Consider the following 27674-nt stretch of genomic DNA (forward strand, 5'->3'; position numbering starts at 1 on the left):
ACCTGGAGTTGTTCTTGCCCATTGTCACTATTTTCAGTAGTGACAACGTCACAAAAAGATTATAGTGCCATTTAGGTCATAAAGTAGAGGGGTGTTATGATGGGGGTCGGAAAAATGTAAGAATGTTTTACTTGGGATACTGGAGTGGTAGAATGGGAGAAAGTATAACAACATAAAGTTAAAAGGATTAAAAATAAGAAGTTCTATGTATAAGATGGGAGCTTATCAGTTTGAAGAGATACAGGTGGAAAACGATTTGGAGGTATTATGTCCTTGCAAAGTGGTTGCTGACTGACAGAGTAATGTGGCCATGAAAAAGACAAATCCAGTCCTAGGATATATCACAGAAAGCAGGTCCAAGAGAGAAAAGCAAGTATTTCATACAAGACACAGGCGACATCTTACATGTTGTGTGTACAGTTCTGATTCCTGGTGTCCTAAAAAGACTTAATTGGAATGGGAGCTGGTGCAGGATGTGGAGAATTTGTAAGCTTCTTGCAGTGAGGTGCCTGTAAACTAGCATGTAAGAGTCAAACTAGCGTATGAGCCTGAGAAGGGATACGGCTGCTTTCTGTAAATACATCTCTGTGTACAGAATAGGGCAGTAACGGAGCTCTCCCTAAAGTGAGCTAATACTAGTGCAAGAAAACGCATGTATAAATCAGCAAAATATAAATTTAGTTGGAAATTAAAACATTATTTTAAGCTTTGGAATTGTGTGATTTTTAAACAGCCTTCTGATAGTGGGGTTGGGAAATCCTTTTTTTTTTTAGTTTTGTTTCAATATCCTAAAAGGATTATTTCTTTAGGATCTAATCCTTTTTCAGAGGCTGTGCCATCACATCGTTGTTACACAGGAACTGGAATCAGAAAGTTGGTTCGTTTTGTTTGGTTTTTTTTTTAGTTTTGTTTTTATTGGAGCAGAGGGGGTTAACATTACTTGGAGTAGCATGCTTTCCTACAAAGATAATTTTTGTTAGTGAAAATTTAAAAATGCTAACTTAAATAAGTAATGTTTACTTTACTTTTTTAGGAGAAACTAGCAATGATGTGAAGGCTCAATCTAAGCTGCATGTACAGTGTAACCTGCTTTTTGAGTGTTTCACATTTAGTGATAGGTCATTGTGATAGCCCTTAACAGTGGAATGAATTTCATGTTTCATACTATGAAAAAAGAGTTGTAGATAATGTACATGTCATTAAATGTAATACTGTATATATTAGCTATAGTGATGTACGAGTTTTGCTTCATGAGTAATTTTTTTTTCTTTTGAGCTTACATAAGGTACACTTTTTTAAGTGAATCTAGGTCAGTAGGTGGTTGAGCCAAATGTAGACTTGCTTAGCTTGCTTTGAACTGAATCTAAAATAACTTGAAACTGTACATTGCTAAGAAAAAGCATAATGCTATTCTGGGGACATAATTCTGAATAGCAAGCAAATTTACCCAAGGAGAAAAATCTCCACTCCCTCACTGAGTTTGTTATTGAAAGCATGTTGGGAATAGTAAGTTAAGAAGGACCTCATTTAAGTCTGAGAAGATGTCCTTTCATTTGAAATCACAGTGTTGGGCTGTTCAAGTTCTATATTTGTAAGTACCTTTTAAAGCTTTAAAACAACCAGAAGGGATTATGGGGGCAAGCAAGGTAAGGAAAGATAGTATATATTTATTTTTTCATTGATTAATCATTTTTGCTATAGCGAAATAGCTTTTACATCAGTGCACATTATTTCTCCTGATGATGCTGGAGCTACACTTAAGTCGCTTTTTTTCATTATAATTTTAATTAAGTTAATGTTCTTACAATGTCCTGTAATCATTTTGTAAACATTGCATTGCATTGAAGCCACGGTTTTTGACCACAGCTTCCCTGTTGTTAATTGTTTGTTGTCAAATTAACGGGGAAGGTGTGGTTGAAAACCATGGCTTCAGTATAATGCAGTGCAGTATTTACAACAACAAAACAGTTTTATATGCTTACAATCAGTTGTGGCTTATATGTGTAGTATGCACAATTTGATTTCCTCATTACGACACTGAAGTAGACCCTTACTTTTGTGTAAATACTCTGTCTTCTCTTTAAAGGAGTCTAAATAAATTTGTGACGCTAACTGCTTTTTTTGTTATATGCATTTAGTAGTAAATAAGTTTTAATTTGACTTCCTTTCTCACATTATTGTTTTCCATTTAGCTTGTGCATTAAAGGTTGTGTATTCCTAATGATTTGCAGTAGCAGGTCCTTACCAGAACTTTTTTGCTTCATTAAATAATAATGCATATTTTCTACTGACTTTTAATAATAGATCTAGAGGATTAAATTAAACCTGAAAAATAGCTTACTTTGCTTTCTAACATTTGCTTTTAACATTATTTTTATTCTACAAAAAATTTTCCTGGTATTGATTTCATTTTTTTTAGTAGCTGAAACAGGAGTTTAAAATAACAAATCAGTTTATGAGGAGTGACAGAAAACTCCTATGTTTAAATACAAGAAGCCTCCATGTTAATTACCACCAATATATATTTTTTTCTTATTATCTTCAGAAGATTTCGTAGCTGTCTGTAGTCTCTTCATCCTCTGTCTCCTATGAAACCAGAGGCACTTGGCATTCATGTATGGGAGATTTTCCACCGTTAAGTCCAAACTGCTTTATTTCGTAGGACCTGAAGGCTGTGTCTTTATAAGCCAACATTCAAGAATCCCTGAAAGTTGCCAATTTCCCTGTGGCATCTCCAGCCCCATGCCGATACTGGCATTAAAGCTTCTTTTAGTGCTATTCTGTTGTGAGTCGCTGCTTCTACTGAGCTTTGCCTTTCAGTCCATGCCTAATACCTACACCAGCGCTGTGACTGGGGTTTCTGTGGGTGGTAGCTGGGTTCTTAGAGTGGGAGATGATTTTCTTGAGAGATCAGATTGAAACTCTCTTAACTGGGTGTAGTGATGAAACTTAAAAAGAAAATGAGCTTGAAAGATTGCTGCAGAGATAATTCCAAGAGCTGCTGGGGAGGAGTATACATTCTTTTTCACCCCGAACACCCAGGGTAAGGCCTTTCAAAGAGATGGAAGAGGTATCTGAATATGTAGTCAACCATTCTTGGGATCCCCTAGAAGGGAGACAAGAACTAACCTAAAATTGCAGGGAAGAAAATACAAGTTAGTTAACTGTCAATATGGTATGCTTTGATGTGGTTATGCACTGGAAAATGCAAGTGACTCTGTACGTGTAAATACAATTGAATGTGAGGCAAGAAATCTCGGGATAACTAGTAATTTAGATTCATGGCTTCCTCTGGTAAAAGAAATGTAATGTAGTATTCTTAGATAAAGGATTGTCACTGTATAATTATTTATTTATTTTCAGGAAGTAAAAACAGGTTTACTGTTAAAGAAAGTTACATTTAAAGTGTCGGTACTTTAAAATCACTTGTATAAAGCAATGTGAAGGTGCTCCAAGAACAGTGTACTTGAAAATAATTACTGTACACCATTAATTGCTTGAGATGTACAATGATTTAAGTAAAAAAGGGAATTATTTATTTTCCCCCCATATACACTTGAAAATTGTATCAGCTCTTGGAGAGCCAGAAGTACTTGACTAATCTTATCCTCAGAACTACAGACAAGTGCTTGACGAAGCTATCACAAGTGCTTGACGAAGCTATCATTCTTTCTTCCTCAAAAAGATTGTCTGATATTTCTCCTGCCTGAGTTTCTATGTATCCTTTTAAACCAAACGCTCAAGCAGTTACTTTTTTATTAATAATGAGTTCTAAAATTTGTTTTCATAAAGTAAATGTAGGATAGTTAGCCCTTTTCAAATGTGGTCTTTCTGTGTTTGATAACACAAAACCTTTAATAACACTTAAAATGTTGCTTGTTTAACATTTTAAATATTGTTGTAAAAATATTCACACTGTATCAGAACAAAGGCTTATCTAGCCGGATGGATCTCCAAGACTGGCTTGTAGTAGATGTCGATGGAAAACTGCCCGAACCAGGATACTGTGGTGATGCTACCTTGGTATATTCTCCAGTTTCCAACAGTACGTGACTTGGGATTGTGAGATTATTGGGTGGTATCTTTGTGGGTAGCCTTTCATGAATTTTCGTCTTCCTAGAAATGGTCTAACGGCCTTTGAAATCGAAACTTTTTAACACTTACAGTGTTTGATCAAAATGAATTTTACTCTGGAATTGCACATTTTGAGACTTTCTTTAGTTTTGAATCTATTCGAACTAGAAAGTTTTACTCGTTATCCATTTGTACTAGAAGTAACAGTAAACAATTATACCCTGTTTACTTTCTTATGCCATTCGTGATTTTTGTAGTTTGCCATGTTAGTTACAAAGTTGTCCTTTCTACTGATCTCTTTAGCCACTCAGTTACTGAAGGCCATTCTCTCTCCCTGAAAATTTTTGTAACCCTTTTCTGCATCATTTCTGTTTCTACCGTATCTTTTTGAATTGGTTGAATCAGAATTATATGAAGTAATCAAAGTCCTGTCACAGTGATTTTATGCAATGGGGTAATAGTAATGAGTTCTGTTGGGCAGGTTTTTTTTTTTTTAATTACTGTTTTTATTCTTGGGTTTGTGTTTGTGGGGGTTTTTCTTTATTTGTTTGTGTATTTGTTTTTAGCCTTTGAGAACTTGGTCACTTTTTGCCTGGTGCTGAGCTGATATTTTATAGAATTACCTATCACAGCTAAAGTCCATTCCTGATGGAGGATGATTCAAAGGTCGTCTATACACAACTCTACACTGATACAAGCTGATTTTACATATTTCGTTTTATTTCTTCATTAGACAGTGCCTTTACATTTTTCAGTTCATTGCTGTTAGCTTTTGTATTATATGGGCAGACTTGTTACCTCACTTTTCACCTTGTTTAACAAATCACTTATCAATGTATTAAAGTGTATGAACTCTTGTATGAGTCCCAGTGAGGTCCCTGGTCATTCTTTCCACTTAAACTTATTGCTAGTCTTACTGTAAGTTTCTTCTCTTTTAAAGGAATGGTAACTCACATGATGAACTTTCTTCTTCCGTGCAGCTTAGTTCCTTTGAAATATTTTGAGGACATTGTTGAATGCCATTTGGAAATCCACGTTAACGAGATCAACTGTGTAACCATTAAAACTGGTTCTCTCTTGTCTGTGTGTTTTATTTACATCTTCAAAAGAACTTTAATAAATGTATGAGGCCCAATTTATCTTTCCAAAAGCCATGTTAATACTTTTTTACTTTGATTGCATTCATCCTTATGTCTGCAATTTTATTTCATGTTGTTATTATTTTTGCCAGTTTTCCTGACATTAATATAATTTTTTCCTGGACTGTAGTTACAGGGATCACTGCTGTAGCCCTTACAAAGAATTTGGTTTACTGTTTTTATTTTCCATTCCTTTGCTACAAGGTGACTATAAGTGAGAGATTACATACTACTGTTAATAATTAAACTGTTGCGTTCTTGAAGTTCCTTAGAACTGTTGGAAGAATACCATCTGTTCCTGATGACTTGTTATATTAACGTTGTGTATTTGTTTGATAGCCTGTTCTACTAACACTGTTGTTTGAGATAGACTAATGCTTCCTCTTATAAAGAAGATACCTGATTTGTGAATCTACTTAAGCTCCTGTGTTATGAAAAACAGATTGAAAAAAAGTCATTATTTTATTTGCAAAGTGATCTAAACCATTCTTATATTGTCCCGTAATTTGTTGACCTTGCAGTCTCTAGTAAGCTATCTGCTTTGGATAAAAGTATTAATTTTTCTCTCTTTAATGTACCAGAATTAACAGTCTTATCTATCTAATAATTTGATCATGCTTGTAACCTTTTAAAAGGATCCTTTATTTGCTAATTATAATAGTCATCTTCACCTGCTGATTTAATTAAGACCATGGCATCTTTCCAGGTGGTATGGAGTCTGCTTCTCTTTAGAAATAGTTCATCTTCTTGAAATTAAGCACAGCTGTATTGAATTTTTTTACTTTGTTGCTCCTAGATCATATCTGAGTATATGATGCAGACTATTATAAAGTGGTCCTCCAGCAGAAACTTTTTGATCTAAGTTCTGCAAACTGCTCATGATTAAGTCAAGAGTTTTTTGGAACAGCTTTTCTCTTAAGCAGTAATTTTATGATGTCTGTAGCATCTGTTTATTCTCCTCACCATTCCCAGTGATTTTTACCCAATATTTACCCAATATTTACCCAATCAGTAGAGGAATATTTGAAGTCTCCTGTTATTTTTGCCTTTCCTCTGCCTTCGCAGACTTTGTGATTTCACTTAGCGTGTTGCAGCCACAGTCAGCCATTTTCTGGGTGATTGGTAGTATAGATATAAAAATAAACTTCCCTCCTTAAACCTTAAATGTCAGTCCACTGGGGTTTTGTAGTAATCATTTGTGCAAGTAACTAGGCTTGCTTCACTTGCAGCAACAATCCTCCGTGGGTTGGGCATGGCCTATTCTGTTTCTTATAATATGGGTTAATTTTCCTTGTGCTGTGATCTGTAACGATTGTTGAAGAAACCACTGACTTCCTGAAGGCAATCCCACGCTTTTGCCAACCTAAAGCAAAATTTATATAAAGCTTTCTTAGAGATCTGTGGAAAATTACATGCTGCTACTGTAGGATTCTGACATTACTTTCAAAGAAAACTCATCTGCTTATAACTCATCTTGTCCCAGATACATTAGATGGCTTTCAAAAATATACAAATAAAAACCCTTCTGTGAGATAACTAGAGCAATTTTTCAGCATTTTCAATACTATGTTAGAAGTTTTGTATCTGGAAGTACGTGCTCCAGGCATATTTCCATGACTGGGTGAGTTTGGGAGTTATTAAGTATTGGGAAGTCTTTTCTCTAAACTTGAAATGGGTTGGAACAGAATAGAAAACCTAAATGAAATGAAAAAAAAATTAAGGTGAAGGAAGGTTTAAACAGAGGAGAATAATTTGGGTGAAGGTGGGTGTGGATAGCATCAGAAGAAATATGGTGGATTTACAGATTTGAGAATTAGAAGTATAGGTTATTTTGGAAACTGAATATAAGTGAAATATAAGCATAAGCCTTTTACAAAAGGTAGTAATGTTACGTTGCAGAGAAAGAGGAAGAGAGGAAGTACTGAAGAAGATTTTGGACATGCGGATCAGTTACATTTTAAAATCTGTTCCTACATAGCATGAAGAGATTCTTACACTCGTTGACAGATGTTTTGCCAAGTAGAAAATGAGTTGAAGTGATTTTACATTTTTTTTAAATGGGGCAGTGTTTTTAGGTGAGTGAAGGTATTACCTTTAGAGCTTTTTTTTTGCATTTTTATAGTTTTAATAACACTTGCCAAAATGATTTTTCTAGTTTTAAAGCAGAAGAAAAATGTTTCTAAAAATTAGGTTGCTAAAGTCATGCCTGATTTTCACATGTGTGAGTATAGCAGTGCCACATAGGTTCTAAGTGAAATCCCCCTCTTTTCTACCTCTTAGATGTTCAGTGGTCTTATCTGTTCTAGCAAGTGCAGTAGGATGAAGAGAGAAGTTGTATTGCAATTTTAAGCAAGAAATAAAATGTTGGGTTTATTGTAGAGTAAGTAATACAATGGATTGTTTGTGTAGAAATCATTGCTTACGCTCTTTGCAGTGCTTGCAAGTTGCTTAATTGGTATTGTTAGAATGGCTGTAACTTCTGTTATAGGGTGGGAGTCATGATAAAAATGAAGGAGTTCATAAATGTGAAAAAAATGAAGATAATTTTGTAATTGAATAAGAGCTCTTTGTTTGATAGTAAAGGACACTAATAAGTTTACCACAGAATGGTTTTTGAACTATTTTAATGGGTGAAATGACACACAAATTGGTAAATATTTATCTTACAAAAAGTTGTGTTTCTTCCAGCTATTTCAAACCTAGAATTAATTGCTTGTTCTTTATGAGGTTCATTCTTGAGCTCACCATATTTTTTGTAAAGTTAAAAGCTTTTTTCTTTTTCTCCTTGACAGAAAGTATTAACGTTGCCTATCATCTTTCCTGAATGTTAATGACAATACATTTAGCTTAATTGCAATCCAATGTGTTTTTCTATATCAGATTTATAATTTCAGATTTTTTTATTCTTTTCACAGAGTATAAATGAAGAATGATGGAATATTAATGCTTTTGATATACAGCCCTGTAAAGATCTTCTCTAAGGAGCTGCAGTAAGATAAACACTGAGAATAATTTTTCTCCAGTACGATGTGATGAAGCAGAGGAAGTGAAATTGTCCACTTTTGTACAGGCTAAGAACTTAAAATGTTTGTTATTTTGTGATCAGAAGCAGTTTTGAAGTGAATTGAACTTCTGAAAATGCGGCCATGGACTGGTTCCTGGCGTTGGATTATGCTCATCCTCTTTGCTTGGGGAACTTTACTCTTTTATATTGGTGGACACCTGGTACGAGACAGTGAGCACCCAGATCACTCTAGTCGTGAATTATCCAAGATACTTGCTAAACTTGAACGTTTAAAGCAGCAAAATGAAGACTTAAGGAGGATGGCAGAATCTCTCAGGTAGATCTAAAAGTACTTAAAACTTTTTTAAAAAACAGTTGAAATATGAAATACCAGAAATTAAGGGCTGTTCGTGGGTTTTTTTGTAAAATCTTGTTTAACATTTAGAGGTATAGGTGAGTGTTTTAATCAGTGCTATAGCTAACTGAAAATATATTGCTAAAACCTTTAGACAAGTAATGTACATTTAGTTTTGGTCCAATATAGTCATTATTTAATAGTGTCCAAGTGTTACTGTCACAATTACAGAGTCCTGTAGGTGATTAAGTCCTCAATGCCAACTTCAAACAAGTGCAATTTTTATTACATTCAAACCACTTAGAACAGATAGTGACTTTTCTGCACTTCTGCATGCAGTAACTGGAAGAGCTCATTTTAAAAGTGCTGAAAACATTCGTACAGTTTGTTGAAGATAAATGTGGGCTTGCTGAAGATGAGCTGCTGTAGACTGCTGCATTATATCGATTCTTTTAACTATTTTTTTATTTTTTGCTTTGATGATAAACTTGTAGCAATACTTGTAAAATAGTAGGATCATCTCCTTTGTTATAATTATTTGTTGCACTATAGATGGGTACAATTACCAATTAAAGTGTTTTCTTTCAGCTTTTCAGACAGGCAGCTTTTAATATGGCCTTGTGGTATCTCCTTTCCCAAGAACTTGTAAGGGAGAGCTTCTTAGGCAGGACGTGTGCCAGAGTCACACTGGACCTGAGCATGTGGGACCACCATATGCAGCCTAAAAGTCCTGATGGATCGTGGGGACAAGTTCAGAGGCTTCGTATGTTGTAGGAAGCTAGAGAAGAGCAAAACTCAGTACAAGATTTAACAGAATGGCAGAGTGATGTTTGTCTTTCAAATGTCTAAGTGAGCTGAATTCACTGACTGTCTCTTTCACACCCACAGACTCACAAGCACCAGGACATCTGTGTAGCAGTGGTCCGGCCAGGATCACCTGGGTAGAATATAGGGAGCAAGGGGCACTGGCAGTTGAGTCTTCATGATGTCTCTTGGGTGGTTCTTGCTTGGCAATGAGAAACTGATTTCGGATTTGCCTTTTAATACCTTTTAGGGATAGATGCCGTTTTGGATGTTCTACCTTTCTATTTTGTTTCATAGATCATAGGAAAAACTACGGAATTGCACAAATCTCTTTGTTTTCCTTATTAGGGTGTTTTATGATTCTGATCCTGTTCTTGTCTTATCTTTAAGTCAGTTTGTTTCTCCCCTTCATTTGAATGAGATCACATGTGTGGACTCTATAGGAGTGAAATGAATACCTTTCCTCTTAACCCTGTGTTGTAGTTTTGAGTGTTTCTTGCCTCAGAGGGGGAAATATTTCACCTTGAATGTAAAGATCACCACCCTCCATGCTTTCAGCCCCCTGTGTTTGGTTGACTGGAATAAATGATAATGTGATGTATTGCACAGTTACTGAAATATAACCAGTTCAAATTATGCAGTGACTAGAAGAGAGTAAATATTCTTGATTTTACTGGTGATAGGGTACTTTTCCTCTCAAGAAGGAGGCAGTAGATACAGGAGATGCATAGCTACAGGATAAACTATATTTTAGGCAGCAATGATTTTTCTAAAGACCTTTCTCTGTTTCCTGAACCTATCATCTATATTCAGATAAATATTACATTTTCAGTGGCTAAGTTTTAAATAATTACGTACATTGTTGATAACTTTCCATGATTTCTAGAAATAAAAACATTAATTTAGTTCAAATCTAAACGTGTTAGAATGGAACATCCCAACATCCCTTCTCTATGCTTCAGTTAATTGTTGTGAGTTTCTGGAATTAGAATTAGGTGATCCAAATCTGTTTTAACTGGACTCTGTTTGGCTTCTTTTTTGTGAATATGTTGCTGAAAAATATTTCTGAGACCCTTCTTCAAAGTGGTTGTATGTAACCACAGGAGGATCTGAAACTCTTGCATGAGAAAGCCTGAAATGATCTGAAAGGCCAGTTTAAACAGCAACACATCTCTAGGTTCAGTAGTCGGTGCTGGCCAGAAATGAGCCAGCTTGGGAGCGGAAGATACTCAGGCATAGTTTTTTGCTGGAAGTGATCTGAGATTGGTGAAGTACTAGACTTCGAGGGAAGTGATGTGTCACAATGTAGAGCCTTTTCATTATTTTTATTGAGCAAAACCCGTGATGCTGTTTTTATAGAAACTTGACAAGTAGATTTGAAAAATATCCTGGTCACCTGCATCATTAGAGTATTAAATCATAAATGTGATATGGAATTTCAATATCTCATTTCTTTGTTTGCCAGATAGAAAAAGTGGTGGTAAAAATAACTTAGCTTAAAAATTGTCCCATTTAGAGTTTTATAGCAAATATGGCTATTTAAAATGAGGCAATAGCCAATAGTCCATGGATTCAGTATCTGTGTCCTGGAAGAGATCACTGCTGCTATGAACAGATATAAAAGAAACAAAAACAATTCTTAACTTCAGCTGTTGAATTAGAATTAGGCAGAAAAGATTACTTTTGCTCCAGTTAACATCTTGAAGACATAATTTGTTTTAGGCTTTACTGATCAAAGGCAGAAAGGCTAGAACTATTATTTGAATATGATTTCATTGCTAGAAGTTTTATTTTTGTACTGAAAACTCTAATTACTGATCCTGTCTGTTAAATCTGAGCGGTTAAGACAACAGTCTACATCAGCGTAGCTTGTAAAGGTAAACCCTATTGCCAAGTTGGATTTTCTTACACTGAGGTAAAAACTTGTTTTTGCTGCCTTTCTCCACTAAGATTTTGTATCTAGAGAACTGGAGGGTTTTTCTATTCCAACACAAAAGAAGCACACTTTTTGCGGTGAAGATGTAGAATATATTATGTCACGCAGCCAGGTTAAGCTAACGGATGAATTTAAGCGTATTTCAATAATAACTCTAGCTTAAGGTTACTTTGGGAGAATTTTAAAGAGTGCCTACCTGGAAAATTGTAACAATAAACAGGCATCTGATTAACTCCACTAGTTAGAGGATTTTGACATAATTAAATAAAACTTCTGGATAGCAAAAAGCTCCAAGTTAACAGTATTTATCTTAGTGGCAAGGAAGCTTTGTGACTGGTACAAAATTACCATAATACCTAGCTGTGTCATTAATAATAGCTAGTTAGAGCAGAGAGGAAGGGACAGAAGCAGGTATGGTTACAGGAACTCAGTAGTTTAATTACAGTATAAGTCGTTGAACCAATTTGCATTTTGAAGTTAGTGAAAACTCATATTTCATCTTTAATTCCATTAGGACCTTAGTTGTATGGTGAAATAACATTTCAGTACAATACATTTCAGTTGCCTAGCATCTGTCATTATAATGGGTTCTTGTGACTTCTCTGACTTCCTTCTCATCTGAAAAGTGTGTCAGTCCTCTGGGATGGCTGAAAATAGGAGCTGGGCCGTGCTTAGTTTCATCCAGCCATCCATGAATGCCAGCATACAGCGACAAGAAGTGATCTTTCCACTCCGAGATTTGAATGCTCTTTTGCTGCCCATTTATATAGCAGCTCCTCATCCCCAAAGAAAACAGCAACAACAGCAGAAAACCCAAAACATGCCTTATGAAACACACCTTATGCGCATGCAAAATCAACCATTCAGAGTTGCGAAATCATGTATCTGTGACAAAGCTTTATAAAATCTTGCTTAGCCCTTTTGTGCTGTGTGATTCTTAAATCATATTTGATCTCGTAATTTTTTCCCTGGTTGCTTCTTTTCACACAGGATGCATGAAGAGTAGAATTAAGGTTTTAGGGCAGTAAAAGGACTGTTTGGGATTTTTGTTTTGTTTTGTTCACCCCTCCCAACCCCCAACATTTGTGTGTTTGGTTTCACAAAACACCTTAATGCTCTTCTGGTTTTTTTTTAAATATTTGTAATTTATTACCCATATTGGTTAAGAATGGTTCATATTTTGGTAAGGATTTGTGGTGAGATTATTTTGAGATACTTTTTTTTTTTTTTTTAGTATTTACCTTTGCAATAGTGCAAGTTGGAACAGTTACATCTTTTTGAAAACTGCCTGAAATAAAAATATTCCTTTAGGAACTGAGTACACTTTTGTGGTGCACTTCTGAAGTTACTTTTCTTTTGCCAGTATGATGCTTTGTAAAAACCTTACTTGCGGGCTATAAAGAGGTACAGATGTATATTAGTGATGCAGAAGATAAATGGAATTAAAGGTGCTTTGTATTGCCTGAGCTTTAGAAATTATCTGCATGAATATTGTGGTCTAATGAGATTTGGAGAGTTACCGTAGTCCTTATGTGTTTATAAACAATATTGTGTGAGGAAATCTGGGTTGATTTTAGAAGCAGCCGAGATCCCATTAATACAAAATAAAAATAAAATCCATGTTTTTTAGAATGTTATTTTACTATTCTATATCCAGTAGAATTGGAAGAACCCTTTCAAGAACATTTGCTACAGATGTAGGTCTTGCAGACAAAATGGAAATCTTTACTACAATTTTTGTAGTTATTTAAGGGAAACTCAGTAGGGAGCAATAATCAGATCAGCGTATTAGATAATGTTGTTTCATTGTTGGCCTGTAATGTCTTTTTACCTGAGAATTTTATTTACTAGTAGACTTATGAAATAACGGTTAAAGGCTGGCACTGTTGTGTCTAGGTGACAGAAGGCTTAAAAAGGAAGAGGAGGGCTTAAAATTACTACTCTTGTGTCTGATTTTCTTAAGTGGAAACTGGAAAAGTTGTGTGTATACCTTCGTTGGTGTCCTAGACTTCCCTTTTTTGCAATACATTAATGGTTCCTAGTATTCATTTGCTTCTTTGTGTCTTGCTAGGTGATAATCAAATTTTTGTTGTTTATGGTACTTCAGTGTGTCCACTCCTGGAAGATGAGCCTGGCACTACAGGAACCAGTAATTTCAGAGCACTTTTCAGGGAAATAGAGGATCTTGTTAAATGTATTCATGTTGTGTTCATATTACTAATATATCACACTCTGTATAGATTTACTTCCTAGAGTCTATGAAATATTACATTTTGTAGAACCTGCATTTCTTTTACTAAATATGATAACCTGTTTCTTAATCTGAATAGGATCGTGTGTTATGAAGTAGAACAGGAGTGGAAAAGGGGAACATGTAATCACGCAAACAAAACCAAACACCAGTACTTCTGGACACTACTCTTTTAATTCTGAGTGTAGCTTCAGAAAGAGGAGGTAGGATTTTAATTTTGAAAGAGCACTACAGTTGATTTAATGTAGCTGGTGCTGAGGCTGGTATAGAACTGAAACTCAGGATCAATTAATTATAAGCAAATCTATTAAAGTACTTCTGTCAGTTATTCTGGGCAGTTGTTGGGCCCAGTAAGCCTGTAGTAAGCGTTGAAAGGGACTTGGATGAAAGAATAGCTTTGGGTTGGTAAAAATTTAAATAGTATTTTGAAGTACTATTTTCTATTACATGTATCTAAGGTGTCTCAAGTGTGAAACTGAGGGTATTGCCCAGGCCAATGTGTGAGGGAGGAAAATCACTGAACTATACGATGTGCATCTCTGCTCTTTTTGTTGGGTTTTGTGCCACAGTGAATGAAGGGAGGGGGCACATCCTCAGTAGGTGTGTATCAGCACTGATCATGGCTGTGCTGATTTAAATTAATGAGAGATGCTGTTCGCTCTTTAATTGCAGGTAACATGGAGTGTTTTCTTTCAGTTTTATTTACTGAGGAGGTTTTATCTTAGAAGGGTGAAGTGCTAACTTTTTTTTTTGTTTGTGTGTGTTAGTGATCATTAATAATTAAACATCATTGGGGAGAAAAAAAACGTAAAATAAGAAAAGCCAATCATAATATGGCTTTAGTTAGTTATAAACTTTTCAGCTCCATACACGGAAATCAGAAAGATATCAATGAAAGAAGGAGAATATATTTGAGTGTAAACTTGTGAAATCTTACATTTTTTTCTTTGCTGATAAATTGGCATAACTTTTAAAATACTTTGGAAGTAGGAAAAGGTTGGAATGATTTTAATTATTTTTGTTTTAAAATTTTTTTTACAATTATTTGATATAGTATGGTAGTTCTTTCAACTGGATTGAATGTCACTACGATTAATTTCTGAGTGGTTCTTTTTGCCTTGAGAGATTCAGATTAGAGATCTCTACTTTGCCATTGCCCCTCTGTTACCTGAAGGTGGCGAGAAAGTGGCCTCAGTGATATGATGTGCGCAGAATACTTTTTCATGTCTTTAAGTGTAGCTGGATTACTAAACAAGGGATAAAGCAGAAATGGATTGGCTCTACAACACTTTTTTTTTTTTGATAGTTGAAACCATACAGTAATATCTTTATTTGGTCTGAGTTCATTATGGAAAAGATAATTTATATTTACTATAAAATGGTAGGTAACAGCATGCAAAAATCACGCCTTGTAAGTATTGAGAAAAATAATTCAAATCACGCCTTGTAAGTATTGAGAAAAATAATTCAAACAAAACCACTATTTGGTGTATTATCATGGCTGTCCATGTAAGTGGATTATAATTTTGGGGTTTTTTTTTATATTTGTAACTTAATTGACGGTGTTGCGATAGCAATAAGTGAGGGATTTTCAGTGGTAGATTCTTGCTGACATATTCCATTATTGTTGATTAGAATCATCATAGTTTAGATAAACTTACTTTAAGTTCTCAAATTTTAAGGAGCAAGTCAGTTGTCAGGACTTATTTTGGTATGAAAACTTACGCATATGTTTTTCAACAGGAGTTCTTATTTATAAGTATGTGTTATCCCTAGGGTATTCTGCACTAGAAGTTATCTACATAGGCGATGCCATAAGTATAGATAAGGATTTTAATTCAAACACTTTTCCCTCAAATGTTGCCTTATCTCCAACTCAGCTGATGTATTGTAGAGGGCAGTAACAAGCAAGCTGTGCTGGTTGCAGAGAAGATCCTTTTCCTTAATTTTGAGACTGGATGAAAGTGAGGAAGACAGCAATTCCAAGTCTGATGAGGTAACAGATGTAGAGACAAAACTGCAAAAAGAATGAGTTATTTTAGTTTTATCATACAATGATGTAATTTTTGAAAGTCTAAACAACTAGCTGAGAATGTCCCCACCCTACCTTTTTTTATCTAAAAACCTAGATGTAGTGGATGTTTTTATTGTAGTATGCCAAAGCAAGTTGAATGTTAAATGGCATGTACTTTCCTTTTTTAAAATCTCAATTATACCAAATGGTCAGAATTCTCATGCTTCTTTCATATCATCCACAACTATCCGTCTGTAGGATTCTGTAATTGCTACTTTAACAGACTTTTTTTATGTTCAGTGGATGTGTGTGGTGTCTGAAGTTTTCTTATGGCAATGATTTTGTATCCTTTCATGCTATTGTTCTTCACAAATTCTACCTTTAGGGAATATGACTTATACAAGATAAGCCATTCCCTTTTTTTTCTGGTAATTTTGTGGTTAATTGCCCTGTCAGAATCCAAATTGTGGCAACAAGTTGGCAGATCACAAAAATATATTTAAACTTAGTGATTTTAAACTTAAAAGAGCTTAAATGTGTTTTGATATGCTTTTAAAAGTTTGTTTGTATTGTCTTGTACATGGCAATACAGTAGGGTATCTCAGTATGGTATCATACTAGCCTTTTGTTGTAGAAACAAATTCACAAATGGATTGTTTATATAGAGGGAGGATGTTTAGGGAGTGCACATGTTTAAGATGAGACTATTTTCCTCAGTTTTGTCATGCTTGTTCCCTCAATGCATGAAAAAGCAGATATATGAGTAGTTATTGATAATTGCCTTTTTTTTTTTTTACCATGGTAGCTTTAAAACACAATTAATATTTTGCAATAATTTAATTATCCCTGATTTGCATTCAGTAGGGAGCTTTAAGAGTGCAGAATTTTTTACTAAATTTCTGTCAGACTATGTAGCTTCCTCTTCTACCTCTCGTATACCCCCCCTCTGAAAAAAGGGCTTAAATGCTATGCTTTATGTGATATCCCTTTCCAATGCTCACATTAGGTATTTATTCCCTTCAAATGTTCCAGTGAAAATGGACTTTTCATCAGTTCCTAAATTTTTATTGGTATTTGATTATACAGATCTGAGAGACATTAAAGTTAATGACATCTCAGTAGGATCTTTAGAATGCTATCATTTATGGTTTGGCTGAACGTACTTCCTCTAACCACTGTTTTTTCTATGCTAGAGGCATCTTTCATCTGGAAAGGGGTCTTCCCATAATAATGCCTTGGGACTCTATGTATGTGCGTGCAGAGAGAATGTCCCTTTCTTTTTATTCTCATATTCCATGATGAATGCAGAATCATCTTCATGTTCTGCAAGAATTATCTGTTCTTTATGATTCTCAAGACTTTTCATTACACATCCGCTTCCTCTTTTGTGTTAGCTCTTACAAACGTCTTGTAAAAGGTGGTATGATTTTTAAGCCTTGGATCCACCAGAAGTGTCATTTCTCTAGAGGTGAAAGCGTTTTTCCCCCCCTACATTAATTTTTAAATTGTGAGGCAAATAGAAGATAGCATCTAATTTCTGTACTTCAATAATTTCAGTTTATTAATAGTGGATTCCAGTTGAGATGATGAGCAAACCACAGTAATACACTCAGGGGTGATTTGTAGCTCATAGGCTTCAGGATACATATTTCCATACTTCTCCTGTGCTCACGTGCCAGAGGTTTCACAAACAGATGTTACAGTTGCTGGAGTTGTCTTGGGTGACCAGAAGTTTAGAATACCCGAGTTGTCGTAAAAAATTATCATGATGGTACATTTAAGAAGCTAGGATATTTTTCTGAGTCCAGAAAATACATTGAAATCATCTTGTTGCCAATATGTAAGAAGAATTGACTTACAAGTGGAGTTCCAGTGCTGGAGCTCTGGTCCTCTAAGAATATATGGCCAGCACTCAAAACCAGAATACATTTCATGTGTGAGTATAACATGGAGCCAGAACACGAGTCTCGTGAAGGCACATCCTTCGTTGAGGCTTTGTGTGCCGGTCAGTCCAACAAATGGTCTGAGTTAAGCTGCTGCAAATACTGTTTTCACAAGTAGAGCTGAAGATTGGTCTTGGCAGTGAGTGGAAGTCTTGTAAACAGCACAGTTCAACACGAGGTGGAATCTGTGTGCCGCAGCTCTGTTTTGCACTGTTTTTCTCCTATGGGATTGAGGTTCTAAAATCTTGCTTTACGTTAATGTGTTTAATTTCTTCTGGTTTTAAGAAAATGCCAAGAACGCTTATCAGCAGAACAGGATGGAACAAAAATGAGAGGAGAGCTGAAGTGTTAATGCAAATGATTTATCGAATAACAGTTATATTTATAAATCAAGTAATTTCTTTACTTTCTATATCCTAGGATACCAGATGGTTCCATTGATCAGGGACCAGCTGCAGGAAAGGTACATGCTTTAGAGGAGCAACTTTTAAAGGCCAAAGAACAGATAGAAAACTATAAGAAGCGGACAGGAGATGGTTGGTAGACAAGTTTTCTTTTACTTCTAAAACAAGTTTTGGTATTCCGTATCACAAATGTATTGGTTTCTTAACAAGTAATTCAGCTGAATGTGCTGATGCTTTCATGCCTTTTTTTTTTTTTCTTCCTAGGGGGCCTTGGAAAAGACCATGAAGTACTGAGGAGGAGGATTGAAAATGGGGCTAAGGAACTTTGGTTTTTCCTCCAGAGTGAACTCAAGAAGTTAAAAAATCTAGAAGGAAGTGAACTGCAAAGACGCATTGATGAGTTTCTGTCTGATTTGGGTCATCAGGAAAGGTACTTGTATTAATTGATTCTGCATATATGTTGTAAGGATTATGGATTGATTCAAGTAAACTACTAATACATTGCTTAAAAATCTCTTAGGATAAATTACTAGTATGTGGGCTAAAATAAATTTATTACTTTTATTTCATGGGACATAAAGTATATATCTAGCTTATGTCACTACAGCTTAGAGTATGACCCTTAACTTGAAATATTTTATTTTTATTTTTTTTTTATCGGAAGACTTGGGTCCTGGATACCAGTTACATGTGTCTGTATATGTGCATATTTGAATATATAACAAAACCATTTTAAAAAGCTTTAAAAATATTTATTTTAGGTGTGTGATTGTGCCTTTCATAAATACTAGAATATCAATTGCGTTGACCATTGGGATACTATATAATTGGAATTACTTTAAAATTGGGTAATCTTAATTTCAGGACTAACTGTCACTGAGAAAAGTCACTTCTTTTTGTAATTAGAATTTAACATAATATTTCAGATAGAAATAACCTTTAATTACACTGTCATTATGTTGTATCATCTCATATGTTGGAATTACATTTTCAGTTGTTGGTCTTCTTGCCTCTCCCTTGTTGAAGTACCTTTTGTGTTATACTAGCACATTCTGTATGGGTTTTGTTCGTGCTAACAAAATTAATCCAGGAAGAGTTAAAAATTCAGTAAAATCTGTCTGTAAGCCTATTATATTTATAAATCTGTTCCCAACAGGATTTCAGTGGCAGTTTGTGTCTCGTTAGTAAACAGTCATAAGAAAATAGTTGAATTAACTAGATATATCGCCGTAAAAAAGTGTCTCTTTCCCAACAAACCTGAGATCTGCATGTGTGAACATCAGTACTAAAGCGTGAGACTTTGAAAATAATACTATAGTAAAAGGAAAACATAGTAAGGAATTTAATTTATTTGTAAATAATGTAAACACTGTTTAAAACATAGTCTGAAATAATGTGAATTTGATTATTGATAGGGGCAAAGAATATGTCCATTAAATTTTGTAATTTAATCTTCCACAATTCCAAAACCCAGTTTGTCACAGATTGATGTAGTTAAAAGTGAGAAGGGACTATTCAGTTATCGAGAGTTATTATCTGTATAAAATAAGCCATTACATTTCATCCAATTATTTCTCTGCTGAGTACAATTATGTATATTTGACTGAAATAAAGGTGGTCCTTGGCTGAAGCAGAGTTTTCCAAAAGACTTGAGATCTTCAGTTAAGCAGTCAACTGATAAAGAAGCTGCTGCTTCCCTGGGCAGTTTGTTTCAATAGTTACCTCCACTCAGAAATATTTGTTCTCCAGAGAAGTTATTTCTGTCTGGATTTCTTGAACTTCAGGTTATTGATTCTTGATATACCTATTAAACTCTCTGTGCCAAAACTGGAGCAAGTAGTCTAATGCCAGACTTATTGATGTCCCTCATGGGAACAAAATCCCTTGTGTACACTTTAATTCCCTGTTCATATAGCCAGGATCACATCGGGCAGTTTTCACAGTAGAACCTTGAATAATGTTGGGTGTGTGATGCCAGAAGGTTTTTATGTCCCGGCCTCCCAGGATGAATCCTTTGCTTGTTCCTTTCCTTCCTTCACGAATGACAATTAATTCATTAAGCTCAACTTGCAAGTTTCTGTATTTCTGACAGCCTTATCTTCACATCTCTCTGTACTTCAGGATGAGGTGAAACCCATACCAGAAATGCATATTCCGTTGCATTGAATAATAAAAGTCTGCCTTGTAGACCTCTGGAAGTTACGAGTTGAATCCTACTGTGGAAGTCTGAAACCACTGTGGTACTGGAATAAGCTTGTATATGATGCAAGCAGTTACAGCTGCTCTTTTTTTGTTTTTCTTTACTTAAGAATTTTATTGTTGCATGAAAGTATTCTTTAGACTGACACAGTGACACAGTGGTTATCAAAAGCAGAATGTCCTGGAGTCTGTTGAGTCTTAGCAGTAGATCTGTGCTGACCTTCCTTTGTGGTAAGGTCCCCAAATAAGACTAAAGTCATTTAAACTAAAACTAAACAGATAGAAAACAGGTTTTATTAAAATAAAATGTAGAAAATTTTTTTTACAATATGGAAATTCAAAGCAATTGCATAAGAAAAAACAGATACAAAAATGTTTCTACAATATTCAGCCTGTGTTCTTGGTGTATTTACAACACTGGCTCCCAGCAATAAAATTATCTTGTGTTGCAGAATGCTCTTCTTGGTTGCCTCAAGTCCCGAGGAAGTTCGTTCTTTCACCTTTGAGGTCAGGCTGTCTGCTTCTTTCCCTTTAATCTTTCAGTCTTGCTGCACGAGGGGCAGGAAAACTCCCAGCTCCTTGAGTGCACATCCTTTGGCCTCTGATGCGCTGCTGTCTCTGGGGTGTTCTTTTCCCTCAGGATGCACAGTAGCTCCCCAGGGAAGGAGTGGTCTCTTTTTCCCTCCACATAGTCCATCTGGTCTCTTCTGAAAGGAACATGACCTAAGTTTAGAATGAGCAAATCTCATTCACTCTGAGAATCACAACTTTTTGATGGGGTTTTTTTTTGGTTGTTTTTTTTTTTTTTAAGTACATGTGCACTTGTTGATTTTTTTTTTTTTAAGGGATTTAACAAGTTGCCAAATGCCCTTTTGTTGATGATGTTTTAAAAAATTGTTACCTATGTATCTTAGACAAGTGGAACATTACATGTGAAGCTGGTATTACTTATTTTTGTATACATACATAAACATAGATCTTAGATATTTTAATATATACTATAATCTGATGTTTGGATTAGAAAGATTAGTGTTAATTATAAGTACTTAAAGCAGTTTGTAATGACCTCCTTATGTGGGAAAGCAGATAAAGGGATGGGTCGTGATCAAGCGATGAGATAAGTATGTTAGGAAGGTGGTTAATATTTATTTTTTATTTTCATGAGGAAAGTCTGTTGTGTCATAGAGAAGACTTGCTTTTTAAGAGATTGTTAAAGACAGTTTCTGTGATTCTGGGTACATAGTATTCGAATTCTTTGTTAATCTTGGTGCTGTTATGCAAATAGTCTACTACTAATATGATAGTGCTTCTCTTATTGGATGCCTTAATCGTGATTTCTTGGCTGTGTCATAGGGGCTGTGTAAATTTTCTCCTGACTGAGAGACTGAAGGGACTGAGTTCCGTTCCTCCTCCTCTTGGGGAACAGCTGTGATAAAGGCTTTTGTAGGAGCTGGACAAAGTTTGATGCATAGTGTTTGGGCATATTTTCACATTATTTCCTTTAAATTTGGTGGAACATATCGCAGTTTGTTTTTTTGAGTTTTTATGGTTTTATGTAAATTTTCTAGGAGGCCTAAATGTCATTTTATCATTGACTGGAATAAATGTCTCCATTGATCTTTAAAAAGGTGTTAATGCCTCCCCTCCCCTCTTTATTTGTGACAGTCAAATGCAGATACAATATACAGCCAGATTCTTTACTCCATTCTGCTTTCCAGGAGAAAAATGCTTTTAAGAGCAGCTCCAAGATTTAATTTATGATGTGAAACAAAAAGAACTATAACAAATTGATATTGTTGGTTAGTAACACAATGAAAGACAGAGTTTGACTTACTGACTATCAGCAGTGCCACTGTCTGCAATATTTTCTGCCGTTTTGCCAGCCACAGTAGCCTCTAACAGTCTTCTGCAGGTTCATCTTTTGTCTGGACTTAGCTGTTTTGGACTCATGGATCACTGGTCCTTCCACTTTTTAGCTCTCCACATGGAGCCTGACTCTGGTGTTGATATTAGTCGATGTCCCTTCTAAATCCATATTAATAAGCCATCATGATGGTCTGTCACACTCAAAAGAACCTAGCAGATGTAAACCTAAAAAAATGCACATTTCCCAGCAGCAGCAATCAAAGAAAGAAGATCTCCATGACTGAAAATGTGTTAAAATTTCAGTACCCTATAATCACTGCTGTGTGATAACACCTGTGAGTTTTTCACTACCTGATTTGCTTGATTTACTTCAGAGTTTTATAAGAGTATTTTTTTTATTTTAAAAGAGATTGTGGGTATTATGTGAGAATTCTTGCATGAATTAATAAAATCTGCCACAAATTATTTGATATTTTTCATGGTTTGTACGAAGCAAAGCTGCCTTTCCCTGAAGTGTTGAGTCACTGAGGCTGTGTAAGGACTCTCATAATTCCTCTTACCTCAAAAATGATGGAAAATAATTATATTTCATCTGTAAGGCTGATTATTTAAATTTACCTACTGCCTTTTCTTTATCATGGTCACTATGGCCAATATTATAAAAAATAACATTCAGAAATACCTTTTTTTTTCTTAGAAAAAGGAAAAATTACTTAACTGCTGAGTGGTTGTTTGTTTTTTTTATTGGTAGGCCTTGTATTTTTATGCCAATATTTAATAGAAATATATTTCTATAAAGTAAAAGGAGAGTATACTGATAACTTACATCGCAAGTACAGAGAAGACTGTTTCAAGGGTAGTGAAAGAGAGCATTTGAAAATTGTTTAAAATATGGCTGTGGTTTTGCAGCCACTTTTAATGATAGTAGGGGATTTTCATTTTTTTAAATGTTAAGACTGTAAATGTATATTTTTCTTTAAACCTCCGGGATGGGGCATCCTCAGCTTCTCTGGCAACCTCTTCCAGTGTCTCGCCACCCTCACAGTAAAATATTTCTTCCTCATATCTAATTTAATTCTACCCTCTTTGAGCTTAAAACTGTTACCTCTCCTCCTATCACTAAATAAAGATATATCGTCTAGTCCTTTCTCACTTGGTACGCTTATTTACAAGGAGTAGCCTTCGCTAACTTGGTATGTGGTTCCAGTAATAACAAATGCTGCCAACAGTGGTGTCTTGTGTTACTTCCCTGGCAAGACCACCTTAAAGGTTGTTAGGAAATCTGCTTGTCTTCACCTCACACACTTTTTTGTCACATCTGAAATTTCTCTGCCTTTGTTCTGTTGCATGTCTTCCTAGTGATCAAACTTGTGGCTTATGAAGAATTTCAGGCACTAAATTGCAACATCTGAAGTTCAGATGAAAGCATTGAGAAAAGTGGTTCAAACTGAAAACTTTAGCATTGTTATGGAGGAATGTTTACCAAGTTTAGATATTCTCAGTCTATAAAGCCAACTCTGAAATTATTGGTTCTGAATTGGGCTACCTGTTACTTGTAGAGTAGCCATTAATGCTTTTACAAATATTTTGAATAGTTTGCCTCTACTTTTGTATTTCCTACCAAAAGCCACAGATACAAAACCCCTCTTTTCCTGGGTGGTACTGTTTGGGCCATTTTTCACTAAATTCTTGTCTAATCTTTGCAAATAAATGTCATATACCATTTTTCTTATCATGAGAAGTTCTTTATCCTCTTATTTGGCCACTGAAGTGTGATAACGCTAAGAAGAGAATCTCTAGTTTATTAGATAGCCTTGATTTAATATTTAATAGTTTCTCAAAATTAACATTTTGTAGTATAGGCCTGTAATATTGCCGTGAGTCATTTTTTTATTTTTTAATTTTTTTTCCCCATTTGAGTATTAGTAGCATGCAGTCATTCTAAGCAGGCAGAACACTTACCTTCTTCCAGAGTCAGGAGGAGCTCCATGCCATAGAAAATACTGTTTTGCTAAACTTTGTAATAAATTCTGTAGTTAGTTTTCACTAATAAAAAATAGAAGGATTGCTGTTGTACCTACGCTAAAGACATTTGTAGTATTGTCTTTTATACAGGCATAGTAAGATGATCGTGGTAGGTAAAATACCAATGGATTATAAGAGAAGCTACTGGAGGAATCTGTGGTAGGCAAAATACCAGTGGATTATAAGAGAAGCTACTGGAGGAATCACTATTGTGTTTTCTTCTGGGACCACTGGATGATGTACCTGGCAGGGAACTATTCTTTCTTTTTAGTTTCCTTAAGCACATACCAGAAACAAATGCTTTATAGCAGGCCTAAGAGTTTTTCTTGCCCATCTCCTGCTTAACAATGTAATTACTCGTGGATATGGAACATATATTAAATGGAGGACATAGTTTTCCTTGGCTGCTGTTTGGATAGTAGGGTAGGAGGTGGCATGAAGAAACTGTTTTTGAGGCTATAAATTAAATATCTGTTTGTCTTTGATTTAATCTAATTCTCCAATTTAGTAAAGTTAAGATTGTTTCCCATTTTTTTAAAGATTGTTTTCTATTGTTGTTTACAGGTCAATAATGACTGACTTGTACTACCTCAGTCAAACAGATGGAGCAGGAGATTGGCGAGAAAAAGAGGCCAAAGATCTAACAGATTTGGTACAGAGGAGAATAACTTATCTACAGGTAAGAGGGTAGACCTTTGAAATCAAGGAAAACATTTATATCTATATATTTATATCTTTATGTAATATATGTGTAGCACTTAGCTATAACTTTGTAACAGAATGACATGACAGTTTTAAGTGAATGTATATGAATGAATTACATGCCAAAGAAACTAGAATGTTTGTTTCAAATATTATTTTATATGTATATGGAATTATATTATTTTAAGCAGACTTTTTTTTTTTTTTGCTTTTTTTGTTGTTGGTTGCTTTGGTTTTGTTTGTTTGTGGGTTTTTTTGGATCCATGGTTTTCGCTGGACTGTACTTACCAGTCTGGATTCTTCTTTTTTATTATGAAATATAAGTCTCTGGTTTCTGTTTTTGATTCTTTAGAGTATCAGAATGTGTTAATATGTTTGCACAGTGTTAAAAATAAAAATATGATAGTCTTTGTGTGAAACTTCTCAATGATCAGCCCATTTTTAAAAATATGAGTATGCAAAATTGAAGTGCTTGTATAGTAGATTGTCCAGTCCTAGACTGTTTCAGCAGATGCATGACACTTCTCACAGATGCTTGTACTTGTGAGTGCATAAAGCCTTTGTAATATATGTGCTTGTGTGTGTCTCTAAAATTTAAACAAAACTTGATCTAAAGATTTTAGGACTTTTATTCATGTATGAATGCATGCAGCTAGTGACCAAAAAGATATTTGGGGTAGTCTATTTTATTTGTACTTGGTTTATTTTTCCTTGCATGTGTGTGCCTCACAGCTGTGTTCTGTATGGTCACCCCTAATGTCTGATCTCTTCTCTATGTAAATAGCTGAATCTGTTTCTCAGATGTTCATTATTTCACATTTCAGCTGTTGGAACTTTCTCTTCTATGACCAAGCTATGTATTTGTTGCTTGTTAAATAAAAAGACAGTCTTCTGTGGCAAAAACTCCCTGTAAATTATGCAGGAGACATCACTTTATTGTATTCCTTCAAGTCCTTCTTGAGAAGAGTTATTTTTCTTTAAGTTTTGATGCCACCGTTTGGCAATGGTGTACTGTGACTACTTTTCATGCTGATAAATATGGCCTCTCTCCACCTTTTTCTCTTCTTTCACTGTATCTATTTTTATCTAAGCATGTATATGTTTCTGGAGAGTGATTGTCTTCCTGTTGCATGTTACACAGTGTTCAGGGCTCTGTTCAAGATGAGGACCTTCAATGTATACAATGAATAACAAAAGTAAAAGGAGTTTAGGAGAACAGACACTCAAACTGAAGCATTAAATAAATGCTTACATTGTTTTCTAGTGAATTTGAAATAAGTTTACTTAGTGAGCAAAGAGCTGGGAGCTCAGTTAGCTGTTCCTAGAATTTATTTAGATGAGCATAGTCTATGATGATGGCTTTCCTCTCTATAGAAATAATTTATTCTCATTTACAAAAAATGTAGAAACAATATTAAGAATGAAACCAGTGCCAACTCACAACACATATAGAATCCTAATGTTTCATATTGGTAACACAACTAGTTAAAACCTTTCAGAAAGTGTATTGTGTCCTCAGGCACTCCCAAGAAAGGTAGCTATCTTTATCCTCATTATCTTGGGAAGGAAATCTGATCATGAGCATGAGCAAGTGATTTGCAGAAAGTTGTGGCATTAGTTTCAGAATTAGAATTAGGTCTAACATACTTGGCTCAATTTCCATCATACAGGCCATTTTTATTTCTGTTTTATTTATACAATTGTTAAAAAGGAACCAATAAAATTTATGTCATGGGAAGAACTGAACGGTTTTTCATATTTATCCATTTAAAATATGAAATTAATCATTATGGGTTCATCCCGTAACACTGAGAGACACATAAGAAAATTAGTATTTTCCTCATCTTTTTTTTTTAAGTTCCACTGTTTTCTGCATTACAGAGGAAATTACAATGTTTTTTGTTTTTAGTAAGTCATCACTGGTAGATTATAGAAATTAGAAACATATAAATGTATGACTGCTGCACATCACATTTTGTATGACTCACATCAAGGATCTAGAAACTATATAGAAGGGCCATGTCTTTGAGGTGTAAGCTGAAGAACGGTGACACCTATTTCCCAAAAAATGTAATTCTAGCTTTGTAAATGTTGGTATTTTTAGCATTATGACTGTGCAGGTCATAAAAAATAACACTGAATTCTTGGGTTTAGCAAATATGCAGAAACACATTAAAATTATTTGGGTATTTTGTGAACAAATAATATTACCCTCTTTATTCTACATTTCTTTTAGGTTAGTTGAAACATTTTAGCTGTATTGGATGCTCAGGTTTTCTTTTACTAAAATGTGAAATAGAAATATATGATGAGCCTTCTCTCATTAAGCTATGCTTTCTTTCGTATGATTACTGTGTTTCTTGTTATTAATCTCTTTTCAGGCTAAACGTAGCTAAAATTTCCAATCATTCTTCATGTGTGAGAATTTGTAATACCTTTAATTTTTTCTTCCCTTAACGGTATTTTTTCACCAGGCTATTAGAAATGAGCATTCACTAGCTGACAAATGACAGTAGACTATTGATTTATAGAATAGCACCAGAATGTTTTTTTCTTATCTTGCTTTTTATGCAGTCTAAGGTATTACTTAGCTAATAATAGGTCTCCCTTGAGTTCATGTCACTATGGAGCTATTGAAAATGGTACCCAAGATTTTTAATTCAGCTGAATTTTGAACTTTGAGTATTTTTAATTCTACTATTCTTATTTTAATTAATACAAATTTTCACTTACCACAACTTATGCTTACTTTGGTTAGTTTCTTCTGGAGTTCATGACATTCTTCTCTAGACTTGACTGATTTAAATTTTTTTAAACATTTAATTTAGTGGCTTTACCTTTTACCAGTTCTTCCATGTTTCATACATGAAAATTTTAGCTCCGCTAAGATAACTAGAGCCTATTTCTTTATGTATTTGCCATTTCTTGCCCCTTTTTGTAGTCTGGTCTTGCTCTTTA

At 34.8% G+C, this 27674-nt stretch overlaps 1 protein-coding gene across 1 annotated transcript in view; it reads left to right on the plus strand.

Annotated features, from left to right (window-relative positions):
* The first annotated feature begins 8351 nt into the window (after positions 1-8351).
* Positions 8352-27674, plus strand: part of FUT8 (fucosyltransferase 8 (alpha (1,6) fucosyltransferase)) — a 57885-nt gene continuing 38562 nt past the window's right edge. The window contains exons 1-4 of the mRNA XM_010082900.1: positions 8352-8554; positions 17941-18056; positions 18189-18354; positions 24579-24693. Coding sequence (XP_010081202.1) covers positions 8352-8554; positions 17941-18056; positions 18189-18354; positions 24579-24693 — 600 coding nt within the window. The remainder of the gene's footprint in view (positions 8555-17940; positions 18057-18188; positions 18355-24578; positions 24694-27674) is intronic.

This window comes from Pterocles gutturalis, unplaced genomic scaffold, assembly GCF_000699245.1.
Source record: "Pterocles gutturalis isolate BGI_N339 unplaced genomic scaffold, ASM69924v1 scaffold8980, whole genome shotgun sequence".
Taxonomy (NCBI): Eukaryota; Metazoa; Chordata; class Aves; order Pterocliformes; family Pteroclidae; genus Pterocles; species Pterocles gutturalis.